General features: G+C 33.4%; 1 protein-coding gene across 2 annotated transcripts in view; it reads right to left on the reverse strand.

Moving 5' to 3' along the window:
* Positions 1-819: 819 nt before the first annotated feature.
* Fkbp59 (FK506-binding protein 59kD) overlaps positions 820-15,059 on the reverse strand; it is a 144,829-nt gene continuing 130,589 nt past the window's right edge. For both annotated transcript variants that reach the window (XM_074179193.1, XM_074179191.1), the window contains 2 exons: positions 1,206-1,555; positions 820-1,065 (listed from right to left, as the gene is read on the reverse strand). In XM_074179193.1, the coding sequence (XP_074035294.1) occupies positions 913-1,065; positions 1,206-1,555 (503 nt within the window). In that variant the 3' untranslated portion in view covers positions 820-912. The remainder of the gene's footprint in view (positions 1,066-1,205; positions 1,556-15,059) is intronic.

Consider the following 15,059-nt stretch of genomic DNA (forward strand, 5'->3'; position numbering starts at 1 on the left):
CTTCTGAATGGTCTTTATATAAAGTGCTTATTAGTATGGACGTATTCACTTTTTTCTTCACAATTGACTTATTCTTATTGCAATCTTTGGCAATGGATGAATTCGTGTATAATCAAGAATTGATTGTTTAAAGGCGTACCTCGTAGATGACATTGGTGACAGAGAACTGCGAAAAGAGATGCTCTTCATTTATCGGGTTCGGTGTTGGCGATAGTGTTTTATTCCGTGAATTCAATGTCTTATAATGTCGAGTGATCACATTGCTGCGAATGTTCTGTATCTGAACCATCTGTAGGCCTATCTATTTTGAATTCGTCATTGAATTCAATTTTTGTTATTTCAGCAGCAATGAAATCAGCTTTATAGGAAACATCTGGGTCAATATAAGAATGTAGGCTTTCACGGCTGGCGTCAATGTTTTGGTTGGTTTCCGGGTTTTGCCGTGGTTTTCTTTGATTAAAATCTCCAAACGTTTCAACTGCAACTGCGGCAGTGGCGTGGTTGAAGTACTCTTCTTAACGTATCAACTGAATTTCAGTTGAAACACTCTTCTTGAATATAATTATTAATGTGATAAACAATTATAAATTTTGAGATTTGAAAAGCTACCATTTGCAATGTTTTGGTAGGTTTCCGGGTTTTGCGGTGGTCTTCTTTGGTTACAATCTTCAAACGTTTCAACTGCAACTGCGGCAGTCATCTTCATTGGTGTGATCGAAGTATTCTTCTTGACGTATCAACTGAAACTACCATTTGGAATGTTTGCATTTCTGTTGCCTATTAATTTCCTAACAGTTCTAAAATATAGAAAGCTTACAATTACAGAAAATTTGAAAATATATTTTTTTTCATGTAGGTACCTATGAAATTGAAAGCAATTATACAAATAGATATACAAGCAGAATTACAAATTCACATATCTTTAAACTCTCCTGTTTTATTCAACAACAAAATATCAGGATTTTCTTTTTCAAATTCGCCAGGCTCGCGTTCACGATCCTCTTGACCCCATTCTCCTACCGAACTCATAACATTTGGTTGCCTTGTTCTCTCAAATGCCTCTCTCTGTAAAACACAGAATAATAAATTTCGAAGTGAAAGTAATTCCAAAATGGGATAAATACAAAAAACTATTTATTTTATTTCACACTGAGAATATGTGTTGGGATTCACTATACTTTTTAATTTATGCAGAAAATACTTACCTCTGTATCCATTTTTGCAAATTTGTCAAACATGTTTGCATATATTTTCTTCTCTTCATACAACTGTTTTCTTATTATTTTCTTGCAAAAATCTAGTTTACATTTCACAACAGTATTATCTGGATTTATTTCAAGACATCTCATGAAGTCTTTACTAGCTAGATCCGGTTCTTTGAGATTAAGTAATGCTTGACCTCTTCTATAAAAGGCCTTCTCGTTGTTGGGGTCAATATCAAGTGCAGAAGTTGCTGCATCTCGGGCTTTAGGATAATCTCCAAGTTTCAACTGGCATAAAGAAATATTCAGGTAAGAAGCCAGCAAGAGAGAGTTTCTCTCTGCCTCTGGTGAATCTGAAAACATAATCAAGTAAGAAATGAAGATAAAACAATAGATAGGTATAGGAGTTGAATCTTCCCTTGAAGATGATTACTTGGTGATCGAAACACATGTCGAGATGTTAAAATAATGGTTTGGTGTTGGGATAAAACTTCAGAAATATTCAACATTCATACTAACCAAATACATTTGCCCTCAAAACAACATTATTAATAATTTATATCACCACTGAAAGGTATTTTTTAAATAAGTAGTACAAAACCTTGTAACAGGTTAATTCAACATTTGGCCTCTCACATTTTCTTCACATTTAGTGAACAATTTCATAAATATTTTTGCACTTAAAAATTCGTTGAAGTTGCACTATGCAACATTAGACATTAGCCAAAATGATTTTTGTCGGTTACCTAAATCAAAACTGAATATAATTCATCCACATGATCTGGTGGACCATTCAATAGACGTGGACAACCATTTTTTCTTTGAAAACATTCATATTTCAGAATCTGAAAATAATTTACATAAAACCCACATAAACAACAACTGTACAAAAGTGGATCAACTGAACATGACAATGGAAAACTTCAATGTTTTGAGTCAGTTAGCAAAATAAATAGAGAAAAAGAATCATTAGGTCATACCTAATTTTGATTAACCACCACTAAAGTTGTGAAACTGTTTGGAATAACAAATATAACTTCATGAAGAAATCTTTAAAATACAAAATTGAAGATACAAAATTAGACCCGTTGCCTGTTGGCATCGTCAGCACCGGTCAGGCGGTCCTCGATTCATACACCTTAGGGTGTTTCAGTTTTATGCGATATTTTTTTTTCCAGCCCTACCTGAAAATCTGAAAATTTATAGAAAAAAAAAAGAATATTCCTGTTAGAATATTTTTTGAGTCAGAGGCTTAACTCATTCAAAATTTCGATTTCCCATATGAATAATATAGAAACTTTTTTTGTCGCTTTCAACTCGCTAACTATTAGAATATTTTTCAAGTCAATTAGAGGCTTAGCTCATTCAAAAATTCGATTTCCCATATGAATAATACAGAAACTTTTTTTTTCGCTTTCAACTCAATTTTTTGCTATTAAAAATCTTTTTTTGGAAAAAAAGTATACAACTTTTGTAGGAAATTAAATTTGCTACAAAAAGGTTCTCCGAGCAAACACTCACCGATCAACAGTCTTTGAGCAGTGAAGTTGGAAAGGTTAATGTTAATAATCAGTGATCCCAAATTTTCTTTAAATTGGAACTTTTGATCTTACATTGAATATTATTTACAATGAATTCTACAGAATTATTGAATTGTGAATTTTAGAAACGGCATTTCTTATAGTTATATATATTCCATAGTTACTATGAAATTATAATATCGATGAATTGAAATTCAAATTTTCGCGCATATTTCAATTGTCAAACTTCTAGTTTTACTCGAACTGTCTGTGTATTTGGGAAACCGTTCCACGAAAAACACTACTTTTAAAGATCCTGGACCGACACACCATGCACGATGGCTTTCGAAAGCCATTTATTACTTGAAAATTTTCTCAATTTTCTCTTAGCAGAGTAGAAAGCTAAGTTATCCATCATATCTGTATTTTTATAACATTATTGTATGTATGAGCATGGTATTGTGCGCTTTTGTCAATTCAAGCTCCGCGACAAATTTAGAATTTTTCAAATATTTATCAGACTATGAAACCATCAATAAGAAAATTTCAGAAGAACCGTTAAAAAAATTTAGCACTCATCTCTAGTATTTTTCTGAAGAACTTATTTGTTTATCACTTTTCAATGATAATGTAAGGTCAGAAATTAAAATTGAAATTATTGAAGCAATGAAACAAAAAGCTAACGAAGCTACAAATTTGAAACGTGTTAATATCAAAAAAGTCAAGATCGATTTCTTCACGACTGAATTTCTGAAATTAGATGTGGACATTTAAAAACAAATACGCGTCACAAATGATATTGCTGAACGAGAAGTTCAATTGATGGAATCATATAATCAGGGTTTAACTTATGAGGAACAGAAACAAGTTGTAGCAATGCATATAAAGCAATTTCCAAATGCTACAAGCAAACATTATTGTTACCACTAACTCAGAAATGGGGTAAAACAAAATTAATTCTAACGATTTATATGATATTATTAATGTATTTCTGAATAACATATATCCATAGTAGAATACTTTTTAATAACACAATCGCCTTTTATAATTTTTATTATATTACACTCTCAAAAACATATTTACAAAAGTCATAGAACACCTAACATTAGTTCCGTGATCAATGTCATAGAAAAGAAATACAGTGTTGACAACTTATATTTCTAACACTCCTCCTTAATTTGAAATTTTACAAAATGAAAATTACTTAAGTTATATTGGACTTAATTCTAAGCTTTACAAAAATATCTGTACCTAAAGCTTTGGTTAACATGTCTGCTAAATTTTGGTCAGTTGATACATATTCGATTGTTATAATCTTTTTAGAAATCAAGTCTTTCAAGTAAAAGTATTTAATATCGATGTGTTTAGCCCTTTTTGAGTTTTCATTACTCTTAGACATAAGAATTGAACTCTTATTGTCGCAATAAAGTATTGCATTGTTGTCAACTTTTAAATCATTTAAAATTCCTGTAAGATTTACAAGGTCCTGTGCACAAGTAGCCGCTGCTACAAACTCCGCTTCGGCTGTCGACATTGCGACACAGTTTTGTTTCTTCGAGTACCATGATATGGGATTGTTTCCATAGAATATGATACTACCACCGACGCTCTTTCTATCATTTTTGTCGGTAGCCCAATCAGCATCTGAAAAGGCTTTTAAATTTAAATCATATTCATTAGTTCTATAATAAGTTAGCCCAATGTCTTTAGTTCCTGCTAAACAGCGTAAGACCCTTTTTCCTGCTTTCCAGGTTTCTGCTGTTGATTTATTTAAGAATCGACTTAAAAAAGAATCTGCGAATGTGATGTCGGGTCTTGTCGTAGTAGATAGATACATTAATCCACCAGTTAGTTTTCTATATGGGACAAGAATTATTTCACTTTCTGGGTTGTTTTGGAATCCTTTTTCCATTGGTGTTTTCTTTGAAATACAATTTTCCATATTGAATTCGGTTAAAAGTTTTTCTATAAATTTTTCTTGTTTTATTGTTATTTTGTTTTCCAGTCTTGTAATTTCCTTTCCCAAGAACAGTTTTATTTCTCCTAATTTCTTTGCTTGAAAGTTGTCTTCTAATAGCTTTGCTACTTCTTCAATGTCTTCACTGTTTCCTAATACCAAAATGTCGTCAACATATATCAATATCCAAACGTTTTCTTTATCATACAAGCAACAATCATGCTTGGATCGTTTGAAGTTGTTTTCTGCTGCGAATTTATCGAAAGTGTCGTTCCACACTTTAGGGGCTTCACGTAAACCGTATAATGATTTATTTAATCTCAATGTAGGTGATTTGGTTTTTAATCCTTGTGGCGGATGGATATAAACTTCGCTTTCACGTTTTCCATTCAAGAATGCTGTAGGAATATCAAATTGAGTTATTTTCATGTCACGTTGTAGTGCTATGGATAACAAAAGTCTTATAGTGGATGTTCTTGCGACTGGCGAATAAATCGCTTCAAATGAATTCTCCTCCTGTATTTGAAAACCTTTCGCAACTAACCTTGCCTTTTTGGTCCCGTCTGCTTTTGTTCTAAATACCCATTTTACGTCAATACATCTTTTCCCTTCTGGTAGTTTTACTTCAGACCATGTTCCCTGTCTTTCGTGTGATTTCAATTCTTTAACAATAGCCATTTTCCATTCTTCGTCTTCTATTGCGTCCTCAAACTTTACTGGGTCGTTTTTTTGATCTGCTGATAACAAACAATACGCATTATAAACTTCATATTCATTTAAATGTTTAGGTCTCAGTATTTTCCTTCCTTTTCTAGTTTCTAGTGGTCTTTCCTCGTCTTCATTTGAGTCTTCTGGTTCTTCTTCTGAATTTGGTTCTTCAAAGGTTTCATCTCGTTCTTCTTCTTTTGTTTCAGTTTTATTCTTATTTTGTGATTCATTTTCTTCGATTATTATTTCTGTATTTTCCTTTTTAGAATTTTTCAAGATGTTTTCATAATCAATTTCACTTTCTTTAAATCTTACATCTCTTGAAGTGATTATTTTATTTTCCTTATTGTTCCATAGTCGATAGCCTGCTCCACTGTATCCTACCATAATACACGGCTGTGCACGTCTTTCTAGTTTATTTTGTTTAGGCAAAATAACTGCCCATGCTTGGCTTCCAAAAATCCGCAATTTTGATAAATCATTTCTTTTGTACCACCTTGAAGCTGGAGTTTCATGGTTGTTTGCTCCAGTTGGAGATCTATTTATTTCATAAGCAGAGCATTGTACCGCTTCTCCCCATAGTTCTCTTGGTAGATTAGTATCAGCAAATTTTGTTCTTACTTTATCTAAGAGAGTCCTATTCATTCTTTCAGAAGTGCCGTTTTCTTGTGGAGTATGTGGCATCGTATACTCAAGCCGAATACCCTTACTTCTACAAAAATCTTTAAAACTATTTGAAATGAACTCACCACCATTATCTAATCTAACTCGTTTTGTTCTTTCGCCATGCTGTGTTTTAATCGTGTTTTAATCATTACTATAAGGCAACTTTAATATTTTTAAACTATTTCTATTAATATGCCCTAACCTTTTATGCCACAAGTCTCAATTTTCATTTGCTGTGTAAATGAATTTATTTTTCTCAGTGCAATTGTTTTCGAATTCAACATTTAGAAAGAATAAATCATTAATTGTGTTACAGTAGAATGTAGAGTTATTGCTACTTACTAAAATTGCTCGTTTTTCGCCTAATTTGTCTCTATCAAAAGTTACTCTGAAATTTCCTTGAATTAGTCTTGACACAGAAAATAAATTGTGAGACATTCCTTCTACTATTAAAGCTTGAAATGTAATGTATTTACCTTGACAAATTGCTTTAGCTGTGCCTTGTTTTGTTGCATACAATAATTTATTATTCTTTGCTGTTCCTATCTTAACATATTTTTCTAAAACTGTAATGTTTGTCATATACTTTTCTAGTTCTCCTCTCACCATATGTTGAGTACATCCAGAATCCATAACAAAACCATTATGTCTCGTAGTTTCCAAAGTGCTGTTTAAGGCAATGAACGCTATCTCTTCAGCTTCTTGTGCATGACTTTGTTGATTTCGAGATTGACCTGCCTCTTGATATGTTTGCCCTCTGAAGTTATATCTTCCTCTTCCTCTATTGTAACTACTTCTTCCTCTAGTCATCTTCGACTTCTGCATGCCCCTCTAATACTTGAGTTTCTGCAGTCTGAAGACTTATGTCCCTGCTAATAGCAAGTATATGTTGGAACATGGGTGTTTGCTTTAAATGATACTTCAATACTGTTGTCTTTTCTCTGTTTTGTCTTTGCTTTCAGTTCTTCATCTAATAATCGAGATTTTACAAACTCCATTGTTACCTTTGAATTCATTGTTTCAATTGCCGTTATGACAGCCTCGTAATCTTCATTTAGCGTCAAAAGGAGATGACACACTTTGTCTTCCTCATCAACTTTTGATCCCATACTTTCTAATTCTCGTATCAGAGCATCAAAATTTTGAAAGTGGTCTTCAAGTTTTTCATTTCGTCTGTGCTTTAGTGACAGTAATCGCCTTTTAAGGGTTAATTTTGTGAAAACACTTTTTCTTTGAAACACACCTTCAAGTGCCTTCATCATTTCTTTTGCAGTTTTCGAGTCTTTAATTATGTCTAAGTGTTTATCTGTTACGCACTGTACTAAGATGGACTTGGCTTTCGCATCTCTAAGTTTAAATTCCTCTTTTTTCTTGTCTTCACTGAAGTTATCAACTGTCTCTTCTAATGTGTCCTGTAATTGCTTTTCTTCGAGGATTGCTTGTACTCTAAAGCTCCAATTGTTGAAGGTGTCAGAGTTTAACTGTGGTATTGCGACTGTATTCATTTTTTTTTTATTTACTAATCTCGTTTCCTTTAACAAAAAAATTCAGCGTGGCTAACCTCCAAATGTTTTTCTGTCTTATATTTCACAATATATTTTTCGATCGTTTCTTCGGAGTGTCTGCGTGCTCTGGGCCCATAACCTGATATTATTAATGTATTTCTGAATAACATATATCCATAGTAGAATACTTTTTAATAACACAATCGCCTTTTATAATTTTTATTATATTACACTCTCAAAAACATATTTACAAAAGTCATAGAACACCTAACATTAGTTCCGTGTCATAGAAAAGAAATACAGGTGTTGACAACTTATATTTCTAACATTATACTCGTACATTGAAGTTTATACAGTGCATTTCCCCAACTTTTATTTTTTGAACGGGTCAACTCAGAAAATTGAAATTTGGGAAAATGAAATTGATGCATGAATACTTTATTTTTGAAGTGAACTTGACAGATGAAACTTTCAAGATCTGGGAAAAAAATTAAATAGAAAGGGGGGTCTTGTGACACATCATTTTGAAGCTCGTGACGGATACTTCACAACCCTAAAATATGAAGTCAATATCTTCACCTACTACAAAATGGTAGAACATTTAATAATTCCCTGAAGAAAAACACATTAATATCGATATTTCTAGAAATATTCCTTTTTATCTGCCATATGGCAATTCCAACAACCCGATAAGGTTTGTTAAGTTATTTTTTGTTTATAAAAACGACAAAAAATGTCAGTACGACAATGAACATAATTGTTCAGTTAGAATATTCTCATTTAGTTTTCGGTTTTACCAGTAGAAAGGTACCACGTCAATAATCTCTGAAATGGTCAATTCTCGTCCATTGAAAGAAAAAATTGAAGCGATTTTTATTTACGGTGCGATGCGTAACTTTTCAATGAACTTTTCCGAATCCTATCTATAGAAAATATTTGATCGAACTTGTATCCAAATTTACAACTACCGGTAGTGTACATAACAAAAAGCCCCCAGGTCATCCGTCCATTCCGGAAAAACAGCAAGTGCAAATAATTGGTGAGATGGTATTAAATCATGAACAGTCTACTTATTCCGACGCGAATGTTTGTGAAGTATCTCCTTCTACTGTATGGAGACTTTTGAAGAAGAATAGGTATCATCCATAAAAAATTAAAAAGCTACACCAATTAACTGAAGGTGACCCTGATCGAAGAACAAAATTCTGTGAAATCATGACGGAAACCATTGCAAGGCATCCTACCTATATCCACAATATTTGTTTCAGTGATGAATGTACATTTTTTTAAACGGCAATGTTCACAGACAAAATTTCCGTTATTGGAGTGACACCAACCCTCAAGTTTTACGGGACACACATACCCAATATCCAGAAAAAATTAACGTTTGGGCAGGAGTATTGGGAAACTATATTGTAAGACTTCTATTTATTGATCAAACTACTGTTGACCCTCTCATCACTGAAATCGTTGAAGCGATTCCTGATTAATTTTATATGGATACTGTATTCCAACAAGATGAAGCACCTCCACATTACTCCAGACAAGTAAGAAACTATTTGGATACTACTGTTCCCGGTCGTTGGATTGGCCATCAAGGTCCTACAGAATGGCCAGCCCGCTAGCCAGATTTGACACCTTTGAACTTTTTTATGGGGCTATTTGAAGCAAAAGGTGTACGAAACTGAACCTGCTTCAATTTTGGATATACGGCAGAGAATAATAAATATTTGTAGAGATATTGACGTTACTGTGTTCAAAAATGTTCGGCGTGAAATATCGGATAGGCTGTTCATATGTCGAAAAGTTCAAGGCAACCATTTCGGGCATCTTTTGAACTGACCTCAAGCTTATTACCTTATATTATGTAGTGAAATGTCAATGTAATAAGGGAATTATTAAAAGTTCCGCCATTTTGTAGTAGTTGAAGATATTGACCTTATATTCTATGGTTGTGAAGCATTTGTCAGGAGCTTCAAAAAGATGTGTCACAAGACACATCTTCGTTAATAATGTTTGGATCCCAATATGCAGCACATCAAATGAAAGAAGGAGGGTTATAGAGTTTATAAAGAGAACTCAAAGATAACGTCTTTTCGAAACAGCACTAGCTCACATCTTCGCAGACAGATTATGATGTAAAGCTAAACTGACCATTTTTTTTAAGCTCAAAACGGGACGTCCATATATTATCTGTATGGATGGACCATAGGCACTATAATATATATGATATTATATATCTATTAGGTAATATGACCAAATGGGAAAATGAACAAAGGCGTCTAACCCATATAATATATATAATAATATTAACAATGAAAATAAACACAACTTTTTTAATGTTCTTTATTTTGTGTGCACATTCATTAAAATTATTTTTATTATAAGAAAAAGAAAGAAGTTATTGCCAGCTTCAATGAAGCAACTTTTCTGTGGCAGTAATTACTAAATTATATGCAACATATTTTTTAGTTATATTCATATTTTTCGGAGGAACAAATTTGCTTTAATAAAGTAGGTGTTGATTTTAAATAAGCATAAAATTCTTGACACGTTTTGTTTATATTGACCTTAGTTATCAACATCGCCTTCAAAACTGAAACCTGTAAGCTGTTTTTTTCAGACGTCCACAATTTATTCATTAAAGAAAAGATTCTTTCTACTGAAGCATTTGTACCGGGTAAACATAAAATGTATTCAATTAAAAGACTAAAATTTTCATGCTTAAGATTGTTGGCGCGAAAGTGTTGAAATACTTCAACCCAACGAGTTTCAGTGTGAACTTTTAAATGATTCCATTCGGAAATTTTCTGTGAAGTTACGTAGTTTAATATTAATGTAAATTCATCAAATACTTCTGTATCTTTATTGCTGTCAATGTATCCCTTTTCAATTAATATACCCAATGCTTTTTGTACATCTACCCATGCAGGTACTGTTCTTAAATCAGCCCAAAAAAAATCTCCATTTCTTTAGTAAGGATGCAAGTCCATTCTTCCAGATATTCACTGCTCGTTTTGTAAAATTCTGTAGCTGTTCTTTTCACAAAATCTTCATCAATATTAGAGCCATTATCTTTTAGTTTTACTATTAATGTACGAACAGTAAATGGAAGAAACTGATTGGTTTGTTTCTGTATCAAATTTTCTTTGAGTTGATTTATTTCTTTTGCAACATCAATTGCCGATAAAGTTTGACCTTCAATCTTCAAAACAGCTTGATGAAAACTTGCTGACTGAGCGTGTAAAAAATAAAGCCATAATTCAGATGTAGGATCTTCAAAAAAGTCTTTTAATAATTTGGGACATTTGTCAATGCTCAAAAAATATTCCTTTAACGGCTGATACATTTTTTGATGATGTTCTATTTCAGCTTCAGCACAAAATTCCTTTAGAGCTTCAATTCGACCTGTATAAATATAAAAAAATGAATATAATTTCACAATAATGCTTTCGTAATCTAAAGGTAGACCGTCTGCAGCAGATTTTATAGCATTGTGAATTATATGGGCTCCACACCCAATACCCATCAACGGTTTTTTAAAAGATGACCGCAATTTTGCCAACACATTGTTAGTTCCTCGCCTAGCTACACCCCCAAAATTTACATTCGCATTATCGCCACAAAATGCGACGACTTTTTCCGTCAAATTATTATCTGTCAATACTTTCTGTAAATAATTGACAATGATATCTGACGTTTCACCTGGTTGGTCTTGGAGATCTAAAATTTTCACTTGTACACCTTCGTAAGGTTGAAAAAAACGCACTACGAAAGGAAATATTTTCTTGTTACCGTGGTTTGAAGCGTCGTTTAAAATTGTAATGCAGTTGGACCTATTGAGATCGTCTTTTAATTCCTCGATCGCTGTACGCGACAATACATTTACGACAATGGCTTCTGTCTTTGTACGCGCGCATGTAAATTTCTGATTAAAACAGGATTGAATTAATTTCGACGCACAATCATTAGAGCGGAAACTGTGATTTTCTTGTACAGTGTGATATGCCCAGACACCTTCAGCCGCGGCAACATCCAAATCTTTTGAAGATGGCTCGTTTGAATCCTTAAAAAAATTCAACATTGAAGAACTAGACGCTACGGCACGATCTGCATTTTTATGTTTTTCGGACTTCAAGTGCTGTTCAATGTCACCAGCACCACTATGGGAAACACTAAACTCAGTGCGACACTTTTCGCATCTGACATCCGAAGGAGTATTACTTTGCTTAATAAACGGGTACTTTGCTTGTAGGTTTACATTAAATGAACACTTGCGTTTCGGCATATTACTGTATAATAATAATCTCACAAAACAACGGAAATCTTCAAATAAGTCACCAGTTTAACACTATAATACTTCAAGAAAATTACTCAAAACAAAACAATAATGAGAAGACTGCATGTGCGTGGCTGAGTGAAGAAATTCCCCCACCTACACCCGTTACTAGGTAACCGATAGCGCGTGCGGGCGGGAATTGCGGATTGGTCGACGACGCGATCTCGCACCGCTCGGCAATCGTGTCTGACGTATTCCAATATTTAAAATTTTCGCGCGGTGTCAGAAAACGGGACTATTTTGCGTCCCGGATCATTGTACGGGGACAACGGGACGTGTGGTCGAATAAAGGGACAGTCCCGTTTAAAACGGGACGTATGGTCAGTTTATGTAAAGCACATGTCATGGTCATGGATATTGAAACTCATAAATAAATGTCATGGTGGCATGTCAAATAAGCATAAGGTATGCATGTCATGAAATAATTTTGAAATTAATATGAGAAGCATGTGCAAAGTTGTAGAGATGTTGAGAAAAAAATATGAAAAATTTGATTACACACCTTTGATATTTCTTTACATTTCATGCAAAAAATAAAAATATTCGGTAATGATATATTTGGATTTCTTAAGGTGAGAAGGTTTCGAATCCATCAAAAACAAGGTCAATGGATTTTTTTCGATGTCAAAAACAGAATTATTCATTTTCTGAAGTCAAATAGGCCTCAACTTATTTCAGTTATATTACCTGCAACAGACCGATGTGGGTACTTATTTCTAATAATTTCATTTGTTGATTATGAAAAATATAATATCAAGCGCCTAATGTGAAATAACATGGAAGGAATTGTAAATTTGAAGAAAAACTTTGAAAAAACTTAAAATTATATGTTATTAGGTTATGGATAACTATAATTGAAATTCAATAGCAGCAGTTTGAATCATAATCAAACCAGGAGGAACCTTAAAGTTTTGAAGACGAGAGATTTTGGAATTCACAAGATATGTTTTCACTATTACACTGTCACCACTGAACAGGCTAGGTTGGCGTAAAGTTGTGTATAGTTGATGGCCGGGTGAAGACCAGAAGTAAATAATAAACAATTTCGAGCTTGAAGTAAATGAGCCAAATGTCCACCTTCTGATAAAATACACGACTGCAATGGATTTGTCATTGATTATCTGACACGTTCAAAAATATCCGGAGTATCCCTTATGACATTGTATGTGTCATTTATTCGATTCCTCAAGTTATTCACATATAGTAAAATAGCTTTATAAACATGAGCCTTCAGATGACCCCATGAATAGAAATCTAGAGGATTCATATCAGGATTGCGAGATGGCCAATTTTGAGGTCCTTCACGACCATTCCAGGGATTAGGGTAGATGATGTCAAGATAATGAAAAAAAAAGTGGCGTATTATACGATGAAGCGGTCATTTCTGTCATCGCATAAAAAATTCACAAAATTATAACACTCTGAAACAGTCATTTTGGTCACTTCAGCCACAGCAAAAAACACATTTTTTCAAGCACATTTTTTTCCAAAAACTCATGTGATTTGCCATGTAACGTGTCACGAAAAATGATAATAAAATAAGCATATCTCCATCTCATTACATATACATTTCAAGAAATAACCATCAACAGATGTTGGAAATTTTTATTTAGTCTAAACATTTAGAATTGAATTGATCAAAAAAAAAACCTTTTCTGCAAAGAACAGAGATTTTTCAATTAGGATATTGAGAAAAATAGTAAATCAGTATAGTTTGGTTGAAAGATAATGATTCGTAAAAACGCCACCACGTGAAGGAGCAATATTTTTTCTTTTGAATAGATTAAAATTGCTTGTAGACTGAAATTAGCGTCATGTCGGTTTTGAGTGAGGGTTAGTAGAATTGGAAAGCGGGATGAATTTGGAAATTTCTAACGTAGGAAGGAATTATTCATAAATTCAAAAAACAATATACTGGAAAATATTTATTGATATCTAATCATTCCATTAATATGTCCTCAATTATATCATATTGAGACAGTTTGCTGTCGTTGAAGTTTTTTGAATCTCTATACCTCAAATCTACTAATAATATGAAGTAGTTAGTTGAACATTCATTAATGATATGAAAATCTTGTCTCAGCTGAACTGCAGCCAAATACATATCTACTAATGATCATCAAAGAGGGTTAATCGTCAACATCCATAGCATTTGATGTTTGATGGATAGAAAGTAACCCCAAGAAAGCGTATCGTGTGAATCTGGAATTATACATATAACGTTTATCATCTCCTGGGCTGAGAGCAATCTTGTATTGGGCGGTGGAATGTACTTGATGTTCATCGGATCGAATCAAATTTTGGGTGACACTCATATTCTTCCAATTATCTAGGCAATTCACATAATCATCAAACGTAATTTTATTCTTCATCATAGAAGATTTGACCCATTTGCCTTTTTGGTAACCCCCAAGCATGAGATGATTTGATTAATTTCATCCCATCATTTACCAACTGATGCCGCTTCTTATTGATACCATCCTCCATCACCAACATCCTAGTTGTATACAATTTCGATCTAACGCCTATGTAATCCGTCATCGGAACTGCATTATTCTCATCATTCATCATCCCGAGAACATTTTTATCCACCAAAGGAACGTTAAACTGATTTTTGGAAGGATAATCTGAAGTATCGAAGAATTCGTATGATTTCATGAGGATTCTGTTTGCAATATTTCATAAATCAGGCATCTGTATCGAAGTAGAGAATTATACAATTGAGTCTAAGATATTCTGTCTTACTTGTATCGGTTTATTTGACTTTCAGTTTTCTCACTTCGACTGCAACCAAATTCTCGATAAAGATCATGCCATTTTCAAACTATGGCTCAAAAATATAGGCCTCGGCTACATAGCGACCAGCCCATTTGGTGATATGTAAAATGTTGACAATTTTTCTAATGTCTTTCATCGTTTTCCCGAATACTGATTGTTCATTAGCTTGAATAGGTTTTTCTCAAACTCATTCGTAGCACTTTTCCGCAACTCAGTATTCAAATCGAAATAGGATTTCAACATGTTGATTGATTAAATTGAAGTACTCGATGAATTTTCGTGATGACAAGACCATAATGAATCACATATTTTGCTTTGTGATGGAGGGTAGCCATCAATTTGGTGAGCTCTTTCATCTATTCAGGGGGCTTTTTCATTTTTGGA

Source organism: Leptinotarsa decemlineata, unplaced genomic scaffold (genome assembly GCF_025532065.1).
Source record: "Leptinotarsa decemlineata unplaced genomic scaffold, Ldec_3_MD MMD2_tig00004433_RagTag_RagTag, whole genome shotgun sequence".
NCBI lineage: Eukaryota > Metazoa > Arthropoda > Insecta > Coleoptera > Chrysomelidae > Leptinotarsa > Leptinotarsa decemlineata.